The 22,846-nt window shown below is 50.5% G+C and overlaps 1 protein-coding gene across 1 annotated transcript; it reads right to left on the bottom strand.

Moving 5' to 3' along the window:
* Positions 1-12,457: 12,457 nt before the first annotated feature.
* Positions 12,458-12,991, bottom strand: NEUROG1 (neurogenin 1). Its single transcript, XM_075715758.1, has one exon. It carries the CDS (start codon positions 12,989-12,991, stop codon positions 12,458-12,460), a length of 534 nt encoding a protein of 177 aa, XP_075571873.1.
* Between the last annotated feature and the right edge of the window lie 9,855 nt (positions 12,992-22,846).

The following is a 22,846-nucleotide window of genomic DNA, read 5'->3' on the forward strand; positions in this document are numbered from 1 at the left end:
CGGGTGACCCGCGACCCCTGCGACTTCGATCCGCCGAGATCTGACGCTCGCGCGAGCCCCCGGCCGAGGAAATGGAGAGGCGCATTGTACCGCGGAGAAAGAGCAACACAAACACGGGGTGTTCTCAAAGGAAACAAAAACCCAGTGGGGAAAAAAAAAAAAAAAAACCCTCCCCAAACTGGCAGCAAGGGGCAGCCGGGGAGAAAGCGCAGGCACATGCGCTGCCGGGCAAAGCCACCCCGGAAAACTTGCTGCTGGGGGGTTCTGGAGTTCCCTGGGTTCCTTCTGCTGTGGGGTCTCTGCTGGCTTTAGTTTTGGCTGATCAGGCTGGGGGGGTGGTGATGGAAAATGGGTTTCCCTGTGGGTTCTGCGTTTCTAAATATAAAAAGAAAATAGGCTTGCTTTGCTTTTGGGGACTGCTTAATGAATGTGGTGGCAGAGATACAGCGCGGAGATTGCATGCTGTATCTGTATGTCCCAAGGGAAAAAAGCAGAGCTAAACCCTGCTGGTGCCTCTGCAGAAAATGCTGAAACTTTGTTCAGCGTTTCAAATGTCAAAAAGGGGCTGGAGCAGCCCAAGCCCCTGCGCCGTGGAGGACGCCAAGCCCTGACCTGACCCCCCCAGGGTGTGCAATCGCCCATGCGTGGGACAGACGGCCAGGCTGGCGCTGTCCCTGGGGCTGGCGCTGTCCCTGGGGCTGGCACCCTCGCTGGGGCAGGGGGTGGCACTTTGGGCAGGTGGGACGGGGCAGGGGTCTGTAAGCGAGCGGGGTCACTACCGCTGTTCTTATGCGCAGCCGGTGCTTGCTTTGAACAGTTCTTGATGCTGAGAGAGGCCACCCGGTCCCAGGCAGTGGCTCCCTGCGGGGAGGGGTGCTCGTGCAAACAGCCATGCCCTCCCTAGGGAGCGTTGGCCTGATTTGGGGTGTTGAGGGTCACCACCCTGCCTGGCCCGGCTTGGCCCCAAACCCGTGCCCAGCTGCTGCTATCAGCCTAACCAAGACAGTGACGTCTTCACGCAGCCTCCGGCCACTGTGTCGAGAGCCCCAAAAAGGGGTGAGATCTGCCATAAATCACAAGCTGGCGGCGATGGCGCCATGTTCCCATCTCCTCTCTTGAAACCTGGGCTTCTCCTGCCTGTGTCCTCCACCCCCGCGTGGCTCCAGGCCCTGTTGTTTGGCTTCAGGCTCAGCTCCTGCACTTTGCAGCACCTCTGGGAGGGCACAGGACATGTCCTCGCTCTTTAAAGTGGGGCGGGTGCAGCCGTGGTACCAAAGGGGGCAGAGATGGGGAGGAGGTGACACCGCAACATCTCCCCCATCACCTTGGGGAGGTGCGACATGCCCCCTCCCAGCCCACCCAGCACATCCAAGCCCGCTCTACGCATGGGAGCATTTTCCAGATGCCAGTGTGTGTTTAAAGGTTAAAAAGATGAGCAGAAAAGCGCGTATCATGGGTGCCTGCGCTAGCAGGAGCATTTCGCTGGCATGGAGGAGCGCATTGTCCCCAGAGCGGCCGAGTGGATTTGCATGCTTAATTCCTGCCAAGCATTTTTGCAGGAGTAATCTGATAAAATCTTCAACCTGCTGATAGCATAACCTTAATCGGGTGTCCCTCATAAAAAGCCCATGGGCCTTCCAGCTCCCAGACGTGCGGCCCACCACCCAGGGGTCTGATCGCCGCTCCGCGCCCAGGCCAACAGCCAGCGCTCGCCATGCGCCGGTGGGGAAAGAGCAGCGCAGCCCCTCCGCGGCCCAGCACAGACGGAGGAGAAGACGACTTTTATCCCATTGTTTTTTCCCTGTGATTAATCCATCTAAAGTGCTCCTCTGAGCGTAGCCAAGGGCAATGGAAGAAAGAAGCAGTTTGAGCTTTGTGGGGCGCTTTTTTTTTTTTTCCCCCCTTTTTCCCCCCCCCCTTCCCAAGCGTGCTTTACAAACATCCTCTCCGCTCGCCCTCTGTATTCGCAAAACCGTCTCCTTCTGCCCATGGCTCCTGATGAAGTCCTTGCAGAGCTCCTTGTCCACCTCCAGTCTTTTCAGCACGTATTCAAATTAACCCTTTTGTCCCATTCACACCCCCTTTCTTTGGCGGATATTGTGGCTTTGCCAGCAGCGATCCAGCAGCGGCTATTCTAATGTAATTGCATTCTGGCAATGCCTTGAGAACCTGATCAAGATCATCCCGCAAGTTTAATCCCTCCAAATTACAAAATGTTTACTATCAATCACCTTTATGCAGCTTTATTTCGGGGGCTTTCTTCAAGGAAGGAGCGGGACGTGTGTGTTGCCAGAGATGCCCCTTCCCGTCTCCAGCTGATCACCTCAATGGGACCAGAGTCAAATGGTCAAGGCCATATGCGTATGAAAGCCCGGGCTGCCCTGCCAGCTATTCTCTCTAGCTCTGCATGGATTTCACACTTTCAATCCTGTTAGGGTGCCTACCATTTACTTTAGTGTTGATTCCCCCCCCCCCCCAACCTCCACCACCATTTCTGCGTCCTGTGTCATCTGGGTTTAATCTAGTTAGCAGATTTTATGCCTAAAATTGCATTGTTAAAGGGAATTGTTTAAATAGGGACCGACGGAGAACCCTGAAACCCTTGAAACCCGGGGTGTCCCCCCGCCCAGCCGCACATACCTCGAGTGCTGCGGCCCTTGGCTTGCTGCGAGGGCTTGGAGGTGGCTTTGCTTTCCTGAAAGCATCCATTGCTATTTTCAGAAGCACAAACAGATGCAAATGTCTCCGCAAACATTGCACAATGAGATGCAGGGAGAGGACAGCCTTTCAAAATCTCTGAATAGCCCTTCAAAGCAAGTCTAATTAGGGTAAGTAGAGGTAATAGGCCCACTTGCGTTTTTTACACTCGCATTTTTTCCCCCCTCAAAGCCTGCAAGGCTCTTTTTCCCCTATGGCTGAGGCGGGGGGGGTGTATATACCCTCACTCATTTGTTTGCGCTAACAAATGTAAGGATGGAAAGAAGAGGGGGAGGCAAAAGGGGGGGGCGAGAAAAATCAATCATTTGAAAAGTCTCCTCTGTTAGTTTTTTTTGTGTGGCTTTTCCTGGTGAGATAGATAGCGGCAGAGACAGCAGCATCCCGGCTGGGGCCGGGGTGTGGGGCAGGCACCAAAGCAGAGGCTGCAGCTCGTGTCATGTGGAACTTCAGTAAGTGAAAAAGAAAAGCAGAAGGTATGGGCTGAATACTTGGGTAAATCAGTAATAGAGCTAAAGGGCATATGCCTGTAGGGAATATGTTGGCATAAAAGAGCTTTAAGAGGGGCCATTCATACTGACAAAGGGAGATTTGAATTGCTGCCTTCACAATAGCATGAAAGGATGGGCTTGGGGTGTTCTGAAACAAAGTGGAAATCATACTGCCCTGAACGGCTCTAATAAGCTTTTAACTATTTTACATTATGGCATTACCTCTTTTTTTTTTTTTTTCCCTTCTTCTTCTTGTGAGCCGAGTGCCAGGCCCACTTAAAAGTGTGATTTATACTTTTTTGCTTCATGGTAACTTTGGAGGAAAATAGATGGGGACTCAAAGGCAGTAATTCAGCTTTTTCAAGACGAGGAGGGGGAAATGCCATCATTTCTGAACGGCCTAGAAAGCACGCCCGTGCGCCCAGCTCCGCGACTGCAGCCGGCAGCACCCTCGCCGCCTCGCACACGCCTGGGCCAGGGATGCCAGCTCGTCGCACCTACCACCCACCCGACATCTCCCATTTAATTGTGCTCATTAGCAGCTGTGCAATCAGGCAGATTCGCTGCCACTTGGGTTACTTCACCGTGCAACTCAGGTGGGCTTCAGCGCGTGCTTCAAAAAATGCAGAAATTGCTTGGCAAAGCCCTCCACCATGCACCGTCAGCGGAGGTTCAGCCTCTCAGCCCGTATCTGGGGGGATTCGGGGGGCTGCCGCTCCCACTGCCTGCCTGGGAAGGAGGCAGTTGCCTGGCCTGCGTGTTGGGAAACGCACGCTGGCTTTGTGTGTGCTGGGGCTCCCTCCCCGAGCTCCCCCCAGATGGTGCGATCGCACGACTGCACTGTTAAAATAGAGCTCGTATAGACAATTAGCCAATTACTCACTCTGTCATTGCACTTTCTTCTTGTAACTGAGATGCAAACTGGACTATGTCTTCTTTGGTAGCTTCATTCATTGGCAGCATTATTTAATGACACTTTTGTCAGCTTTGGGTCTGCCCAAAGATTTCTGAACGTAGCTTTATGAACCCAGAAAGGGCGCCCCGCGGAGTGAAAGCGGACTTTGAACCTACAGACGATGCTGAAGACAATGAATTTCCCAAAGTCAGGGAAAGAAATCCAGAGCGTGGCTACCACAGGGCATGTGGCTCAGCCCCTCATTGTCAGCAGCAGCGGCTACGGAGAGAATAGCCTGGTAGCCAAAAGGGGTTGAGCGTATGGATGCATGGGCCACTTTCTCTGCTTAAATATCTCGGAAAAAATATTACTACAAGTGCTGCCGGGCCCTTTTTAAGATAGGAAGGCTGGGTGGCTGGAACAGCTGTCCTGGACCAGTATCTTACCCAAGATCCTCTCTGAGAGTGGCCAAAATTAAGTTTCCTTTGCTTTGATGGGTGTTTGTCTTAGCCACGGTTTAGCTTTGGTACGGCTGTGCGGAGCTGCAGCCGGCAGGACTAATGTAGTGGAAACAGTGAGAGAGCAAGGTTCGGTTTTGCTCCTGGCATTTTTCGGGGAAGAACAAAAACTCGCCTACTGCCTAATGAAAGAAACTCCATCCTTCTACATATGTTTCTTTGAAACGGGCTAATGCTTTTATTATCCATAACTTTTGGCACCGAGCATCATTAGCGTCTCTTATTCACCTCTGAAGTTCAGCCCCATACAGGTGCAAAGATGGCTGCCGAGTTATCTTTAAATACACTTAAAAAAAACCCAAAAAACAAACGAAAGAAAGAAATCCCATCTGTTTCTTTCTGGAGGGTAGAATTTCTATGAGATTTACCTCGTGGCTCCTCCGAGCTTGGTTAGCGTGAAGCATGCACTGGACACACGCACACCCCAATCACCACCTTCCCCTGCTTGATGATTCCCTTCCTTGCATCCTGTCCTGCTCCACGCATCTGCCGGCATCCCATCAAGTGCTTCCCGGGACAGCGGTGCAGGTGATGGCCACGGCGGGTCAGGTAGCCGGGACCCTCCTTCCCTGGGACCACAGACCTCATTAGCTGCCACTTGATTTATCAAGAGGGCATTATGGCTTTGGAAGCTGACATCTTTTTGGGTTGCAAATAGGAGAGGAGGAAACTGTACCCTGTGAAAAGATTGATTAAATACTAATTAACCTCTTTTCTTAGATAATGAAAGCACTTCAGTGAGCTGGATAAACACGATGCGCATCAGTTGCTCTCCTGGCGAAGCAAGGGGTAATTGAGAGAGCAATATCCATTACTGATGTTGTGACAGGAAAGGTTTTCCTTTCAGATTACAAAAGACTTGCTGCAGGAGAGATGGTACTCAAATAGGAAGGGGGAAAAAAAAAAAAAGCCATATTCTTTTATCCACAGAATTAAATCCCTTTGGTTTGAATACTCTTACCAGTGAACTAGAGAAACAACTTGTGCATTTATATCTAGGCATAGCCAAGTCAAAGAATAAAAAAGTAAATCAAGTTACTTAGGCTTTGGAGGGAGGGATTGACTCAGCTGCATATAGTTGCTGGTCTTTACTGGTAAGGTCTCTAGCTTTTCTAGGGTCTAGGCAAAATAGTCTATAAATATTGCCTGTTTCCCATGAATCCCACAGATCAAACTGGAAAATCACAGGGGAAGAAGAGATGTTTTTTCTGGTCCGTGTTAAGATTTATATCCTAAGGCCGTGTGCCATTCTTCCACCAAGAGAGCAGCCTTGCCAATGAGGACATTCACTTTCTCAAAAGTGAATATTTTCAAGGAGAAATTCAGGTGGGGAAGGACTGTTCAGTGCAGTTTGTTCAACTTTTACTTGCCACTAGTAATCTTCATTCTTTCTGATCCTGCCTTTGAGACTCTTTTTTCAGTACATTATCCTGCGGGTCAACATGGGGAATCCAACATGAATTTGACCACGCTGGGAATTTTGTCTTCCTCCCTTTGCTTTTTAACATTTGCCTTCTCTGTGTGGCCTCATTTATCTAAACTGAAGCATTCCTCAAGCTCAAGGACCCCTTAATCTCTTGGTCCCCAGGGTAGGGACAAGGACAAACTACTGAGTCCACGGTGTCCCTTGGGCTATGTGTCCCCTCTCCTGCCACCTTCAAAAGTGGACTAACACCATCTCAGGTATGGGATTCTGTGTTTGCATCTTTTGAATTTGCAAATATGGTGTTTCTTCAGGCTTCTCATCTCAATGGAAACCTGCAAGTTGGAGAAGCACGATCATCTGCCACGTTTGCGCAGGGCTACAGATGCCAAATGCCACTGCGGACGCTCCTGCTGGACATACTCAAGGGTATGATTTTATAAAGATTGCTGGCATCTGCCATACCAAGAGGAGCAACACAAGTTGTTTGTTTGTAGAAATAAGTCCAATTAACTCCTACAGATGGAACTTAATCCATTATTTGTGCAACAAACCATTATGGTCCGTAATCGCCTCGGACTGCCATTAGACAGCTTTAAATGCTTTCCTCGAAGGCAATTTTGTGAAATCTTCAGGTTAAAAAAAAGATTATCCTGGAATGTGCAGAATGTAATAATCCAAGAAAGAGACAGTGAAGTCCTGAGGACTCTGCCAAATCCCTGTTTGGGAAATAGAGGCATCAGTCCCCTCGCATGCTTCAGTTCGTAATTAAGCACATCTCATTGGCATGAAGCAAGAGCGGAAAGGGGGCTGTGCACTGACACAGGCTGGTCTTTCCCTGAAGCACCACGAATCTCCTGGGTGGAAAGAGAGGGAGCAAGGGGCTGAATAGTGCGGATAAATGAATGAGCTCAGAGCAGGGATGTTAGTGAGACACTCTAAGCATTTTCTTTCCAGTTACAGCATTAGAAAACCCACTTTCTGAACTCGATGGTGACACTTCCATTGGCACAGTGCATGCAAGACGGTGTCTGTGGACCCTTATTCACTATTATGCAAAGAAAAAAGCTAAGCTCTTCTCTGAAAGTCCTGCTTCAGCAAGTTTTTACTCTGTGTAGAAGTATGCTGCACGCTCTGTCATACTGGCCCTTGCCAAAGTCCTACTGGTAGTCAACGAGTCAAACAAATGGGGTAGGAGCCGAGTGAGAACCGTTTCTTGTACCAGTGAAGCTGTGCACATGGCATGGAGAAGGGTGGCATCTCTGTCCCAGCCTCTCTAATGTGACGTTTCTTTTTCCTTTTCAAACCATCAGATCTTCATAGGATTTTCGAACAGCGACATGGAAGGTACTAACGGATGCTCTTGCAGAGACAGTCAAACAGAGGCAGAAGTGGGAGACCTGAATAACGACGAGTGCTGTGCCATCAGCATTTCCATGCTGACAGAGAAGAACATTATCCATTGGGAAGAGCCTATTCACTCTTGTCTAGTGGATCTTAAACGGGAAGGCTGACAACTGGAAAATTAATAATAAATAATAATAATAATAATAATGATAATAGAGAAGCATTGCTCAGCGTGCGGAGCCTTGATCTGGCACCAGCAATGCCTCACATGAACCGGTTGCCATCTGTCCTGAGAGGACAGTGACCGTAGAAGAGAGGTGGTGGGGAGGAAAACCCTATTCCCAGGAGGCACAGCTATTTCACATCCCCAGCTTGGCCTTACGCTCATTGTTTTGGGTTGATGGTTGGACTGATGATCTTAGAGGTCCTTTCCAATCTTAATGATTCCTAGTTTTTACTTTCATTATAAATGATCCAGCCACCAAGCCAGGAGGCGTGGGGTTGCTACTCTCCCCTTAATTGGTTTAGTGGTGGACTTGGTAGTGTAGGTTAATGGTTGGACTGGATGATATTAAAGGTCTTTTCCAACCTAAACGATTCCATGATTCTATGATTCTATGATTGCCCTGGTGATTAATAACGGGGCTGGGTCCCACAGGCCTTGTAAAAGGATCTGTTACTTCACCAGGGCTGTATGACATCTGTGATATCATCAGCATTTTTTCATATTGACCATTATGCCTTTCGGTTGAGGAGGAAGAGAGAAAAGGGTTTAGTGGATCATGGGCACTAATACTGGGTTACTGGGCATAAAACTGGCTTTAACAAGCCAGTTAATTTGTTACTCTACATTAACAAATACTTCAGTAATGTCCGTTGAAGACTATAAAAGCTCAGCAAAGTATCAGTTGAAAGTATTTTATACGGTATTTTGGCATCTCCATTCTGCAGCGCTCACGTACTGTCAGTCCGTCCGTCAGTAAATCTGCTCGGTCCTTAGCAGCTCTGCTCCTCCAGATGATTTCTTTTAATTGCACATGCCACCAATAAAAAAGCTCCTGAAAATTAGTTTTCACCTGCTTCCCTTCTGATAATCTCTCCCTACTCTACAAATCAGTCTTAATGGAGCATTTGAGCCCCAGAGATCTATAATTATAGTATTAAGTTTCATGTGCTCCCAGGGAGTAGCGCAGGCTGTATTTTACAGATCATGTACAGAGTAAAATCAAAATCTACAACAGATTGACACCCAATAATGCAAATCCTTCCGAGGATGCTCTTGTTAATAATGAAACCCTACACATTGTTTGAGCCTGGCCCCAGTAGGGACAACGGTAAGTAGGGCACCACATGGCATCGAAATCACAGAAAATACTTGTTATCTAAAACCTGTACAGAATTTTGGATTTGCAGCTATTTGCTCGCTTTTTGAGCACAAGTAATTCACAGAGACTCTCTAGAGCTTCAAATCAGTTGGAAAAGGCTGGGGCAGAGTAGCTCCAGCGCTGTGAGGCTGCTGTGGGCCCTGTCACCAGAGCACAGGAGCATCTCGTAGTTGGTAGCAGACTGTTCCCCCCCCAGTAAATCTCAGCAGAGAGAAAGTGGGATGATCTCAGTTGTGTTTTGAGAAAGTCTGTGCTGGAAGCACGCTTCCCAGCTAGCAGGGGTGCCCTATCTATGGGGCCATCTCAGACTTTCTCTCCTAACTAAAGGGGAATTAAGCGAGACCTAAGGACTTGCATCCTCCTGGCAGAGGGTCCCTAATGCTTGCATGCCCCGGAGGTGGTTGTTTGGATCCAGCAAGGATAAAGGATCACCAACACCTACCAGCAGGCATATAAAAAATGCGTATACCTATATGTAATGTGGTGCCAAGATTCAAATTCAAGCTATTTCTGTACTGACTGAAGTCAGTAAGGTTCTTGCCACTGGTTTCAGTGGGACTGAGATTGGTGTCTGTTGACAGAAATTTTTTACCACGTAACTATCTGGTATTTCCAAAGAATTTGCCAACGATTTCATCAGTCCTAGCACTTAATTCACCTATTTTTCTCCCCCATACTATTGCAAGGAGATGATTTTAGTGCAATAAAAAAAAGCTGCCCGTTTGCAATCAGGGAAGCCTGTTCCAGCTTCCTGCCAATTCACCAAACTACTCTTTTGATAAGAATAAATACAAACCCCGTTGTTGTAAACGGGGGTGCAGGTTGGTCTCGCAGCCTCTGAATATAGGCATTCCATCTGTCCCGGCGGCAGATTTGTTCAACTATGTCTGAACCTATCACCGCTCGGGGGAAAAACTGTTCTCTGACTCATGTTAATGTATGAATCTAATTGTATCCCCACGCAGTTTGCAGCTTTCGTTGCCCATTAGGAACACTAACATCATACGCTGAGTCCTGGTAGATGTACGGTCTTTATCGACTGCATAATGTCCACAGATCTCCGCTCGCAGCTAAGAAAACACAAAAGAATAGAGGATATTTTGAAGTTTTGTGGAGGTTTTTTTTTTTTTTTTTCTTTGAGATTGAAGTCCAGTGTCTTGGGACCCAGTGACTTTAGATGACCTTCCGTCTCCATGGACTGTACTAAATTTCAGCCCCTGGAGGCTACTCCATACAAAACCTCCTGGCTTTCAAGGGCAGGTGCAAGCAAAGCTTCACTGCGTCACAGATCAAGACCTGTTACTGCCAGAATTAGATTTCACAAATCTCTTTTATTTAACAGGACATCATTAAGGAACTGGCCTATACTGGTTGATGGTGTCTTTAATAATACTTTAATAAGTATTACGCTGCTATTAGCATTTCCAAACAATAACATTGCCTTTTCAGCATTTATGCTTACTGAGAAACAGAGGTGGATGTGTGTGTGTGTGAATAGACAAGCATATGAAATCTATGTTAAAGAAACAGAAAGGCGCTCAAAAAGGAGGAAATGCTGACACTGAGGTGTCTGTGCAAACTTAATTCAGCTCCTCTCCTTCTAATTTTTGTGGCAATTTTATGATCCCATGTTATATTTTTGTTAATATCTCTGCCTTCATTACATGGGAGGGTTGACTTTCAGGCAGGGATTTTGGCAGTGTGGCGAACAGCTTCTCAGGGTTTTGCCTGATGCTTTCAGTGTTCACCCGCAGCCTTTTTCCCTGCACAGTACCTGATTGTCTTGAAGACCGAATTTCTTCTTGGGCTTTTACAGCAGTCCTGAGCACCTGAGTGCTCCAAAAGCTCTACTTAATGAAATCATTAAATTCACTGATGTGAGGGGATGCTGGTACCCCGATTTGGCAGATGGGAAACCGAGGCATAGAAAAATGAAAGCCAATTCATTCCACTGACCCAGGGCTGCCCCGTCTGAGATGTGCAGGAGCTGACTTACTGGGGCTCGTACCACACCATATATCCAAGCCTCCCCCTCCTTTCCCCACAAACTCCCCGTTAGCTGCCCATACGGCTCTGATTCACCAGCGTTTTGGAGATGGCGGGAGAGACGCGGCTGAGCTGCCTCATTCCCCCCCCCAAAACAGCGCAAAGGGGATAAAACTGTTGCTTTTAAGGGTGCCCGTGCGCCTAGCGTGACATGGGGGCGTTGAGCAGTGCTGAAGAGGGGGAGGATGGAGACATGAAGAGCAGCAGCCCTTCAGCAAGGCAGGATTTGGGGGGGTCACAGGGCTCCCTCATCGCACCCAAATGCAGGAGAAAGGAAGGGTTGGGGTTTCCCAACAGTGGAGCAGATTCCGTGGATTCTGTCGAGGCGAGGGCCCCCCTTGGCACCCCCAGTCTCTAGCTGAGAGCCATAGCTGTGCCAGGGCTCGTGCCAAGGTCGTGCAATGCATCTCCGGCCGCCCTTTCCCTCGCCCTGCGTGGCAGTGAGCAGGGAGAGCCTCCATCCCACTGCCTAATTTGGGGCAAAGGGACGGCTCGTGCCGGCCCGCTTCTCCCAGCGCTACAGGTTTAGGCAAAGCCGGGAGCTCCATACCCTGCTCAGGGGTGCAGCAGCCTCTCCTTGCCCCAAATCCCCCAACACCTCCCAGCTCCCCTTGTGACCCACGGCAAGGACAGCCCCGAACACCAGCGCTGCTGGCGGCACCGCTCTGCGGCTGCTCGCTGCCCGTGTACCCTGACGGGTCCCTAATCCCTCCTCTGTGAGACTCGGGGGCCAGCTGCTGCTTGTAGGTAGCCGCACGTGTCTGTGGCCAGCGCGGTGTGAGAAACGAGGGCTCGGCCCGTGCTGACTGTCACCTCGGGGTGACCGCTTCCCTTCCACCCCGGGCTCCTTCCGAGGAGCGCAAACGCCTGAGTTTAAGGAACAAAACTCCAGAGGCAGCGCTGAAATTCCATAAAAACGTTAAAAATTTTATTTACAAGGTAAAGTACAATTTCTTTTTAAAAAAAAAAAAGAACCCACTTTGATAAGAGGCATAATAATAGAATAAAGCTCTTTATGTACAAAAATACAATTTTCATATGAATGAACATCTTGAATAAATTAAACAGCTATCTGGCCCACTGGCTGAATACCCCGTGTCTGCTCCTGCTCTAAAGCAAGACCGCCGCGCTGGGGGTCAGCATCTATAATGCATGAGCTGCCCCGCTCGTCCGGCGGGTGCGGGGTCCCATCGGGGCCGGTGCTGGGGCCCCCCCCGGCAAGGGGCTGAGCCGCCCCGGGCGCAGGGCAGGAGGGCTGAGCCGAGCCCCGTGCTGCGCCCCAGGGCCGCATCGGCCCCCTAAGCCTTTTCATGGCATTGTCAGGGCGTTCAAACCAAATTTTCATGCTCGTTTTTCTTCGCTGGAGAGCTACAAATTGTAAAATTGACTTTTCACCTCGTCTGCGGCAGCAAATCTGTCGCTTTTCTTCCCGGTTTTCGCAGGCGTGCGGGAGGCGAGGCGGGGGTCGGGGGGGTGAGGTGGGGGGTACGGGGGTTTGGGGGGGGTGCTGAAAAGTGCAACGGGAGGAGAGCACCTCACTCCACCCCCCCCCCCGCCCGCGGGCCGGGGGCGAGGGCGGGGCGGGGGAGCGGGGCGCGCCCCGCGGAGCTGCGCGGAGGGGCGCGGAGCGCTGCGCGCTAGCGGCAGGGAGCGCCGGGGGGGGCGGCGGGGGGCAGCCCGCGGAAAGCCCGCAGGCTGTCGGCGGGCGCGTAAGCGCAGTCCTCGGAGGTGGCGGGGCTGCTGGGGCCGGAGGCGGAGGCGCAGAGCGAGGGGGCGGAGGGGGAGGCGGTGGACAGCCAGGAACCGGCGTCGCTGCCGGGGCTGGGGGGCGCGGCGGCCCCGCGGAAGGCGGGGGGCGGCGGGAGGCACTGCTCGGCCAGGCGGAGGGTCTCGGAGAGGGCCCAGATGTAGTTGTAGGCGAAGCGCAGGGTCTCGATCTTGGTGAGCTTGGTGTCGTCGGGGAAGGTGGGCAGGACGCTGCGGAGCTCGTCCAGGGCGGCGTTGAGGTGGTGCATGCGGTTCCGCTCCCGGTCGTTGGCCTTCACCCGCCGGCTGCGCTTCAGCGTGTGCAGCAGCGCTTCGGTCCGCGCCCGCGCACGCCCGCGCCGCCGCCGCCGCTCCCGCGGAGCGCCCGGCGGCTCCGCACCGCTGCTGGCCGCCTCGGCGGGCATCCTGCGGGGAGAGAAGACGGGGACCCCCCCCCCCGCGTCAGTGCGGGGCGGGTGAAGGGGCGGCGGGGGCGGGGGGGGGAAGGGGAAGGTGCGAAGCGGCCGGGGAAGGGGTTGGGGTGAGGGGGGGGTGGGGGGGAGAAGAGGGGAAAAAAACCCCAAAACTAAGCGGGGGTGGGGGGTGGGGTGGAGGTGTGGGAGTGCTTGGCCGGCGCCCCGCGTACTCACATGGAAAGGCGCTCCCAGGGATGCGGTTAAGCAATAACGGGAGGAAAATATGCGGGATCAAAATATTAAAAAAAATTTAAAAAAATAAAAAAAAAATGAAGAAAACGGGAAAAGGCAAAGCAAAGGGGGAGGCAGGGCGGACTGAGAGCCCTCCGCGGATGGGGGGAGAAAAAAAAAAAAAAAAGGAGGGGGATAAAAAAAAAAAGGGGAAAGGCGGGGCGGTGGGGGGGGGGACACGCGACCGCTCTTGTCTTTGAAGTGCTGCGGGCTGCGATCCGCTCGTGTGAGCGGCGGCTTTGGCACACGACGGCGCCGTGGCCCGTACTTATAGCGGCGGGCGAACAATAGCCCCGTGGCCGCCCCGCGGGGCCGCGCCGAGGCGGCAGGTCGGCCCCGTGCGCCGCGCCCTCCGGAGCGTGCCCGCAATTACCGCGGGCAGCCGCGCATCTGCCGCGCCCCCGGGGGAGGGGAGCGGGGGGGGGGGGTCCAGGGGGGCCCCTCCGAGCTTTTGTGTGCGTGCCCGTGTCCCCCCCGGGTGTGCGGGGGGAGCAGCGTGGGGTGCAGGGGTCACCGGCCCGCTCTGGCCCGAGGGGCTCCGGCGTGGGTTTAAACCCCCGCGAGCAGAGCTTTGCACGAAAGCGGTTGGGCTGGACTTCCAGAGCGTGAGCCATACTTTTTTTTTTTTTTGCCTTTCCTTGTTTTCCCCAGCCAAACCCAGCTGGAAGATTTCTTCCGGTTTTCCCAGAATCATACAATCAGGATCAAATACAGTAATTTGCGTTGGAAGGCACCATACAGATCATCTGCGTCCACGGCGGGGGGGTTTTCTTTGCACCTTGCGGTTTTTCCGCACGTCCTCGTCAAGGTGAAAATCCTCTGAAATGAGAAAAACCCTCCCTCAAAGCAGGTCTTTGCCCTCCTGCGTTTCGGAGGCGAATATCTACAGGTGCTTCGCTGTGAAAAGGGTTTTGCAGCTGCTCAGAAAGTTACAAATTCCAGATTACATTTATCCTATAAACTCCAGCGGTCGTGGATATATATAAATACACAATTCTTTTTTCGTCTCTGGTTAAAACCCAAGACCTGCGCTGGTTTTATTGCAAACGTCTCGCTGCCGCTGCTAATCCCCGCTAAGCGCCCAGGTATCCCTATTTAACACTTCGGGAAGCCACAGTTTTGCAAGAGGCTAAAAAGTTCCCTAATTCTGACATCTGGCTTTTTGCATCCTGCCTCTCAGTGCCGTAAGGACGCCCCGTTGTCAGCGCTCAGGTACTTGCCTCTCTGCAAGGTTTTCAGTTTCACCGCCCATCAATAGCCATTTTTAGGCTTCTGTGCCTAAACTCACGTGTATTTACGTGCCTTCCCCTTGCATGAAATGGAGATTCATTGCTCCTCCTGTGATTTTCTCCGGGGCCTTTGATAAACACGGAAAATTGGCAGCGTTACCGTCTTTCTCGCTGCCTTCTAAGTTCACAGCGCCCGTTCTTTATTGAACCTGAGAGAGCAGTTTGCTGTCAGAGGTGTCCCTCCTGATTTTCGCTCTCCTCGCTTTGAGACGACCCCCGACACCAGCAAACCGCCCCAGCCCACCCTCTTTGCGCCAAAAAGATCGCGCTCGCGAAGTGAGCAATCCAAAAAGCCCTGGGTGATGAATATTAACGAGTCTCGGACTCGAAATACTTTTCCAGCGGCCCGGCTTGCAGGCTCAGCTCGCTTTCTGCTCTTTCCCATCCTTACGCGGCTACGGACCTTCGAGGCGCGGCGCAGCCACGCATGGCCGGGCGCCTGGCTCTTCTGCGGGAGGCTCTGAGCCCTCTCAATCACCGGCCCTGCAATCAGGCTGATGTTTTTAGGGCCCGTGCATGCATAAATGACTTTCCGCGCTAAGTAGTTCCACTTCCCCGAGCTCCTCGTGTCCTTAAGTGACGGCGCGATTAGAGGCCTCGGTCGGCAGGCAGAGAGCGGCGGTGGAGTTTCCAGCGTGACCCCGGAGAAAGTCGGAAGGGGCCAAAATTTAAAGGTTATGGCAGCATATGGCAAAAAATGTTGAACTTTTGTTAGTGTGCGCTTTGTATATAGCGATATAAACTCCAGTGTTGTCTGCAGCACTTTTCTGGTCTTTTGTTTAGGTGTCGTTGAGCAGTCAATAGTTTATTCATTAAAATGTTTATGATTCCCTAGAGTTTCACGGACTTTGGCACAACCGATCGCTTGTCTGAAAGTTTGCGGTGAAAGCGCATTATTCATTCGTCCTTATCCATCATTTGCAGTTTGTCATTTGTTATTCTCTTGTTTTAGAAGTTTGTGCTCCAATCAGGGAGGGGAGAGAGCACCATGTGTCTCCGTGATCAGTCACAGCCGTGAATAGCCAGCGCTGAAGTGAACGTTTCACAAACAACCCATAGGCTGAAATTTGTTTGCATAATCTATTCACTGCGTACTTATGAATAACGAATGCATTCACAGAACCAGAATTGTTTCAGGAAGCCTTCGCAAACAGAAAGAAGTGCTAAATATCTCGGATAATTTATTCCCAATGAATAATTCAACCAGTTCTATCGCAGGCAGTCTACTAATTTTGCAGATAAATTATTCAGCCGGCGCAGATAATAGCTCTTACACCTTACGGGCCTGCTCCTGTGGAAGTCAGCTGCTAAAGTTTCGTGAAGTTTTCTGGGATTGGGAAAGAAAAAAAAAAATCCCCAAATTCAACAGGACCTTTGATTTCAAGGAACACAGTGTGTGTTCCCAGCATCTCGCTGATGGCCTTATTTTGATTTTTAGCCTTTGATATTAACTTCTCCACCTTGATGTGAGTGCAGCTAGGCTCAGATGGACTCGTGGATGTTACTGGTTTCATATTTTGAGCTCTGAGGAAGCTCGCCATAAATACTTTACCGTTTGCTTTGGGACACCTTACAGCACTTTAAAAAAAAAAAAAAAAAAGAGAAAAAAAAAAGATTCAAATGGCATTCTTGACTATGGAAACCATAAAAGCACAGCTGGATCAGGCCATCCTTTGCTACGTGGGATGGCGAACTGCTCATCCGAAATCGGAGCAAACTGTTGTGGGCGCATGTGCATGCGGCACATTTATCACTTGGTGGCCTGGGGCCTCGAGCATGAAGCTCGCTCCTCCGTCCTCGTGTTGAGACGTCGTGTGTCGGCTCTCGCTCACGGATGGACTCCAGAAAAAGTAGGAATTAATAGACAAAAGTGGGGGAAAGGCTGTTGGAGAAAAGGTGCCACAGGGCTCCCAGGTGCCGACAGTGCTCGCAGCGAGGGCTGTCGGTGCTCGGCGCCGCTCGCTGAATGCACCGTTTCCAGCAAGGAAAAAGCCGGTCCGTGAGAAGACACCGTTCCCTGGTAAGGGATCATTGCACCGTGTGAAGTTAAGCAAATCTCCACCTGAGAAATCAGCCTCACATTTCAAAAATGATCAGAAGTCCAGCATCACTCTTCTCCCCCAGCATGGAAATGAGTGGTTCACAGTAAAGCTGCTCCTGCAGGTGGAAGATGCCTCAGAGAAGTTAGAGGAACTTAATTTTTTTTTCAAGATTTAAGAGGCACATTAATACAACTCACCCAACTCTATGTTTTGTTACGGTAGTACATGAGGGCTTGAACTAATGTTGGGATGAGTGTCAAAACAACGTATCAACCCGGAGAATACTACTTTTATGCTCCCTTATTGTTTGAAAGCATGGCCGGAGCGAGAAGGCAGAGCTGTGTGGAAGATGCTTCGGACTGAATTTGGAGAGGCGACGTGGCTGGTGGCAAAGCCGTCACCCTGGGAGCAGAAGGTGCCTTGCAGGAGTAGAAGGAGGATCGTGCTCGCTCGCCCCTGAGGACGCCCAGGCCGATGCAGCAGGAATATTAAAAATAGAAAACCAGGAGCTGGCTCAACGGGACAGCTTGTCTCCCCGTGCTTGCGATTTGCCCCATCTACGGGCCTGCGGCCAGCGTGAGGCTCCGGCCGCGTGCCGGGGCAGCCGGCGGGAGGGGAGCGCGGGGGCATGGCAGGACGGGTCCCCGAGTGCCGGGGGGGGGGCTTGGCCTGGAGGAGCCGAATCCGTTCTGAAACCCCGCACAAGCGCCTGGGAGCAGCGTCCGGGGCTCAGCCCCTCCCGGGGGCTCTACAGAAATAGCGGGAATGTTTTATTTTCAGGTTTTAAACGTGTGATGTAACTTTTTCCTTCTTTTTGGAAAGGGGGGGGGGCGAGTAGGTAAACGATTGTTCCCTGCAAGCACAAATGTATTTTGTTTGTTGTAATTAAAATGTTTTAATGAGACAACCATAAAATCAACCATTAATTATTTTTTTTCAAACACTTCTGCTTCCTTTTGAGCTAGGTCTATTTAGAAATAGTTTAGAGAGTAGCCTGCAGTTTTATTCTTTCTTCGGTATTATACACAGGAGTGGAGAAGTCATTTATAAATAATTACACAATGTTTTGGGTCTTTGGGTTTGTATAATATATCAAAGCGATTAGTACACGCATTGTTCCATTGTAAATGGTTTTTTTCCCTTCCTTTCAGTTTCACTTGCCTTGTCTTCTATCTAAACCTTTTTCGTGAAATCCTTTGTCTTCCTCATTCTTTTAGCTTGTTACAGTGCAGGGACATTCTTCTTATTCAAACACTCACAGCATGAGCAAAGAAAGCTACTTCTGTCGCATCTTAAGTTTTACCATAACTTTCTGGCATTTTCTTTTCTTCCAATTTTCCCAGACTACTGATAGGGTAATGAAGAATTATAACATACATCAATTATTGGTGCTCACGGTGTATTATGCTCCTGAATTCAAGGGGAGATAAAGAGGAATAAAAAAAAAAAAAAAAAAAAAAGCGCCACTTTCTGTGGTTTTGAGGCACATGAGAGAGGACTCGGCGCAGATTATTTATAACATCTTTCTGAGCATCAATTATGTTTGACTCCTACAACCACTTCCTTGTCCCACTGGTTTTATGGCCAGAAGGAGTCATTTTTGTGTGTGGTAGCTGCGGCATTTAACTTGTTTCTTTTATGAGGAGCCCAAACAATGCATCTTCAGGCCAAACAATCTATCTCCCCGAATAATAGCCCAAATGCCAGTCAAGCGCTCAGGGCTGGGAAATATATGATCATGGTAAAGGGCCACGGGAAGAAAGCGTGGAGATGGAGGGGTTTGCGCGGGGTCCTTGTGCGGGTCCCCAGCGCGGTGATGCCGTCTCCCCCCGTTTCGGCACCGGGTACCCCCGGGAGCTGGGCTGGACGCGGCGCGGGGCGCAGGTGTGCGGAGATGCGACCGGCTGCCTGAGGTTTCAACAACCCTAATCCGAGTTATCCAAGGAAAAGGGCCAAACCCTCCCGGTGTGGTCACGCTGCCGGGGCACGCTCCCTGCCTGGCCCTTCCCCAGCCTCCCGGCTAGCACATTAACTGGGAAAAATGAGATTAGGATGTCACCTCTGAGAAACGAGCCCTTTTTTTCCCCCCCACCTTATTGTGCGAGAGGTTTTTCTTCTCTTTTTTCCCCCCCTTCCACCTTCTCCCGCCCACAATTCCCCCTCTTTTGTGGATTCGTATTTTGTTAATTGAAGCTGGGACACTTATCCTAAAAGAAAGGGACAAAATTCATTGACCGCCGTGCGGATGAAATCCCCCCAACAACGTGCAAAGCAGGAAGCTTAACTACACGCTGAGACGCTCAGGTTTTCTTTTATACCTTCCATATAAATAATTCTGCTTAGGAGTGGCTTTTATTTTTATTTTCTTTTAACTGCAATAAAGATAACCTGAAAAAATCGAAGCACCGTAACGCTGGGCTGAAATTGAGCCTGAGCTCTTGGGGGGGCTCTCGGGGGTCCCCCCCGCCCCGGCTCTGGGGGTGGAATCTTGCAGCCAGGGAAGGATGCTCTGGGACCACCGGCAGCCCGCGGGTCCCCACCGCCCCGCCGCGGGGGCCCGGGGGATTTGCTGCCATTTGCATAGCAGGTGTTGGGTCCTGGGCCATTATTCCTTAAGGGAGTTTTAATACGGGATAAATTACCGGGAATTAGGAGGAGGCAGGCGACAAGAAAAGCGTTCATGGAGCCTTCTCCCGGCCGCGGCGGGGAAAACGGAGAGAACGGCTAAAGAAAAGGAGAAAAACCCAAACACAGCGGCTCCTGCCCCAGCCCGGGGAGTTTGGGGTGTGCAGGAGTTGGGGCGCAGCTCCTGAAATTCAGGTTTGAACCCAGGAAGGCGGTAATCCCAGAGACAGTAATACGATTACTGGCCTGAGGATCTTTGAGTCAGTAGGTCTGGTAGGGGAGTTTAAAATGTTAATCCCTGGTATAATCCCTTCCCTGGCATTGTACGTACAAGGGTTGCACCCGCAAAAGAATTGCCTGTTTCCTTCCCCGGGCTTCAGGGCGGGAGGGCGAGGCTGGGGCGCAACCCCCGCGCTGACGCGCACACGCGTGTGAACACGTGGCCACCTGTGTGTGCCCGCACACGGCTGTGCATGCGCGCGCACGCGGCCACGTACCCAGGCGCCCACGCACGCTCCCATGGGCGCACGTGCTCGCACACGCGCACACGTGAACGCGGGCACGCACGCGGCTGCTGCGCGAAGCGTGACTGCAGCCTAATCTGTCGTGAGAACTGCAGCGACAGCATCCAGAGGGATTTGGAAATACCTGTAGCGGTCGTATTTCCAGAGGGATTTGGAAATACCTGTAGCAGTCGTATTTCCAGAGGGATTTGGAAACACCCGTAGCTGTCGTATTTCCAGAGGGATTTGGAAACACCCGTAGCCACCGTATTTGGGGTCATATACGGGTCTGTTTGCCGTGTTTTTGCAATGCCTGGCGCTGGCTAAGGCCAAGAGGAATTGTTAATAACAGCGAGGATAGCGACTTTGGCATACGTATGTACGGGTAGATGCTCATCCACACACAAAATGGGAGAGGAAGGCTGGGTCACCGGCATTCCCAAGGGGGTCTGGATGAAAATTTCCTATCACACCTCAGTCGCTGCTTTGCCTTACCAATTAGAGTATGCACACATAAAAGAAAAAGGAGATGTTGCGCACGTTTTTAAGCAGAGAGTCCTTTTGAAATGCATCTACCTGCAGGCTTTCGTTGCAGGTGGGAAAGGTTTGCCTGTAATTTTTGCTTTGGCCCTCTGTAAAGCGACATCGGTACGAAACCATCCAGATGCTTGTCACATCAAAGGAGGCTGGACGTTTTATATATAAATAGAGGCCATCTGTGATAAAAGATTATATCAGTGAGGAAGAAGCTGACATCCCCTCAATTAAAAAAAAAAGAAAAAGCAGGTGAATTGACCCCAAAAGAGATGTGAGAGCTGGGCAGGGACCTGCCAGCGACTGCGGGAGCCCCAGCACCCGGGAAGAGCCGGGCAGCTGGAAAAGGCGAGGAGACAGCCCCGGGCACCGGCCCTGGGCCATGCCGGGCAGAGCCCTGCACCCTGACCCCCGGGATGCAACCTCTGGGGTGCAGCTCCCGCTGCCCCGGCCATGAGAGGGCCGAGGGTGACCCCCCAAGGCGCAGCGCTGCGAACTCGGCCGTGCGGAGCGGGGGGTTCGCATCTCCCCGGGCTCCGAAAAGCTCCTGCGAATGGGGTTTCTTTAGCAAAGGGAAACCTGCTGCAGTGACCTGACCCCCCTGTGCTTTCCTTTGGGCTTATGTTGTCACTTTATGGCTTTTACTGTGTTAGTAAAAATAAAGAAATCTTTTTTTTTAATTATTATTATCTCAGCAAAAACCATTACGTGACCTTGAGTACAAGTGTAAAGATTTCTGAGTGAGGAAAAGTGATTAAAAAAAAAAAAAAAGTGGGAAAAAAGCTTTTCCTGGCTGAGGGTTGGTGGTTTGGGAGTGTTTTAGCTGCGGTGGGTGCTGAGTTTCGGCGAGCCGGTGTCAGGCCCTGGAGGTGGGTCGGGCTGGCCAAGCAGCAAAGAGCTGGGTCAAAATGGACTTTGCAGTTCAGAGGCCAAACAGCAAAACTGGGCTCTGGGCAGGGCTGAAGGAGGAAGACATTTAGTTTGGCTTAAACAGAATATGATTTTTAGAAAATGTTCAAACATCTGGTGGCTTCTGAATTAAGATGCTTCAGTGAAAACACACTGAGATGGTACCTCGACTCTTTTTAAAGTTAACCCTCTTTTTTTCTGCACCAACTCAGCTTTTTGAAGGACGTCCACTGTTTTCCAAACAAATGTCATGAAATTTAGCTGAAAGCAAATGGTAAATAACTTGTAGATCTGCTCTGCTTTCTGGAATTTAGGGAGTACTTTGCACTGATTTAGATGGCCTCTGGCTATCCATTTAACTGAGCTGCTTTGCAGTTCATTACCTTAGTATTACATGTGCAATATATCTTTTAAAGTTTCCATTCTTTGGGGACAAAAACACACATATGAACATCTTATATTCTAGCCTGAATCATCCCCCTGTTAGTGTAAGCAGCTACAGTGAAGGTGAGGGACTCAGGCTTGCTCTCCATCACACTGACAGCCAAGTATCGTCTCTTCCAGTATCTCTTTGCGATAACGTCTCCGGGTATAAAAAGAAAAATAAAAGCGTAGTGTTAAACTGCAGGTGTAACAGCCCTTGAAAACTCCTGGGCAGCATACAGGTCCAAAGTACTGGGTTTGCTGGGACCAGTACCTAATGATGCAGCTGAACTGGGCAGGTGCTGTGCTTTGCGCTGGAGCGGGACTGCGGAGGATCGGGGTCCACAGGTAAGCCTGACCCACAGTCAGGTGGCAAGAATAGTTTTCAAGGCATTGATCAGCCCTTGTAATTACTGAACATTTTTCTGCTAAGGCAGCTATAAGTTTTAGGTCGGCTAATGTGTATTTTAGAACAGCTTGAAGGTGTAAAATGCTAAATAAATACAAAATACTAATTCTAGCGGTCAGGGAATTACAAAGACAGCGGAGCAGCATGAGTAAGGGAAAGTTAATGTTGTCCTAGGTGAGGTTTTTTTTCCTTGGGGCTGTATGCACTTCCACAGTAATGAGCTCCTCTGAAACGAGTATTTGGCTAATGAGGGGAGACAGCTTTGGCTGATGTGTTTCCGCTGAGCCTCTGCTGCGGGGATGCTGCTTTCTTTTCCAATTTAAGCATGTATTAAATTGCAATAATTTCTGTGTTCACAGATAAATAGCAAAATAAATGCAATAGCTAATTATTAAGTGGATGTACTGCTTCTTCAGAATATAGATGTCCCTTGTTTTTAACCCTCTTGGATAAATGCCTGTTTCCATTTATTCCGGTGAGAATTAGAGATAATTTCTCTGGAGTCGGTACAGCCACGCATCTCCAAAGCAGCTGTCGGAGTTAGGCAGGGCTCTGAGCTTCTTACCCCACTATGCAAACAGAGGAGGGGGTCCAGTGGGGCTGCAAAATTGCAGAGAAACATAATTCACAAGAATTGCTTTTTTATTAGTTGTCTTGTGGGCCTTATGTATATACAGATGGCTCCGATCCCAAAGAATCTATTTTTCTTTTCTTTATTTCCCCCTCCCCCCCCCCCCCCCCCCGAAACAAATAGGGTATGACTTTGGTTTTTATCGTTTTCAGTGTTTGGTGTTATTTATCTTCATTAACCTGTTAATGACCTCCACCCCACACGTTAC

The sequence above is a fragment of the Pelecanus crispus genome, chromosome 8 (assembly GCF_030463565.1).
Source record: "Pelecanus crispus isolate bPelCri1 chromosome 8, bPelCri1.pri, whole genome shotgun sequence".
NCBI classification, from domain to species: domain Eukaryota; kingdom Metazoa; phylum Chordata; class Aves; order Pelecaniformes; family Pelecanidae; genus Pelecanus; species Pelecanus crispus.

Bases quoted from the DNA above. Each gene is read 5' to 3' on its own strand.
- NEUROG1 (XM_075715758.1), bottom strand. From the start codon at position 12,991: ATGCCCGCCGAGGCGGCCAGCAGCGGTGCGGAGCCGCCGGGCGCTCCG.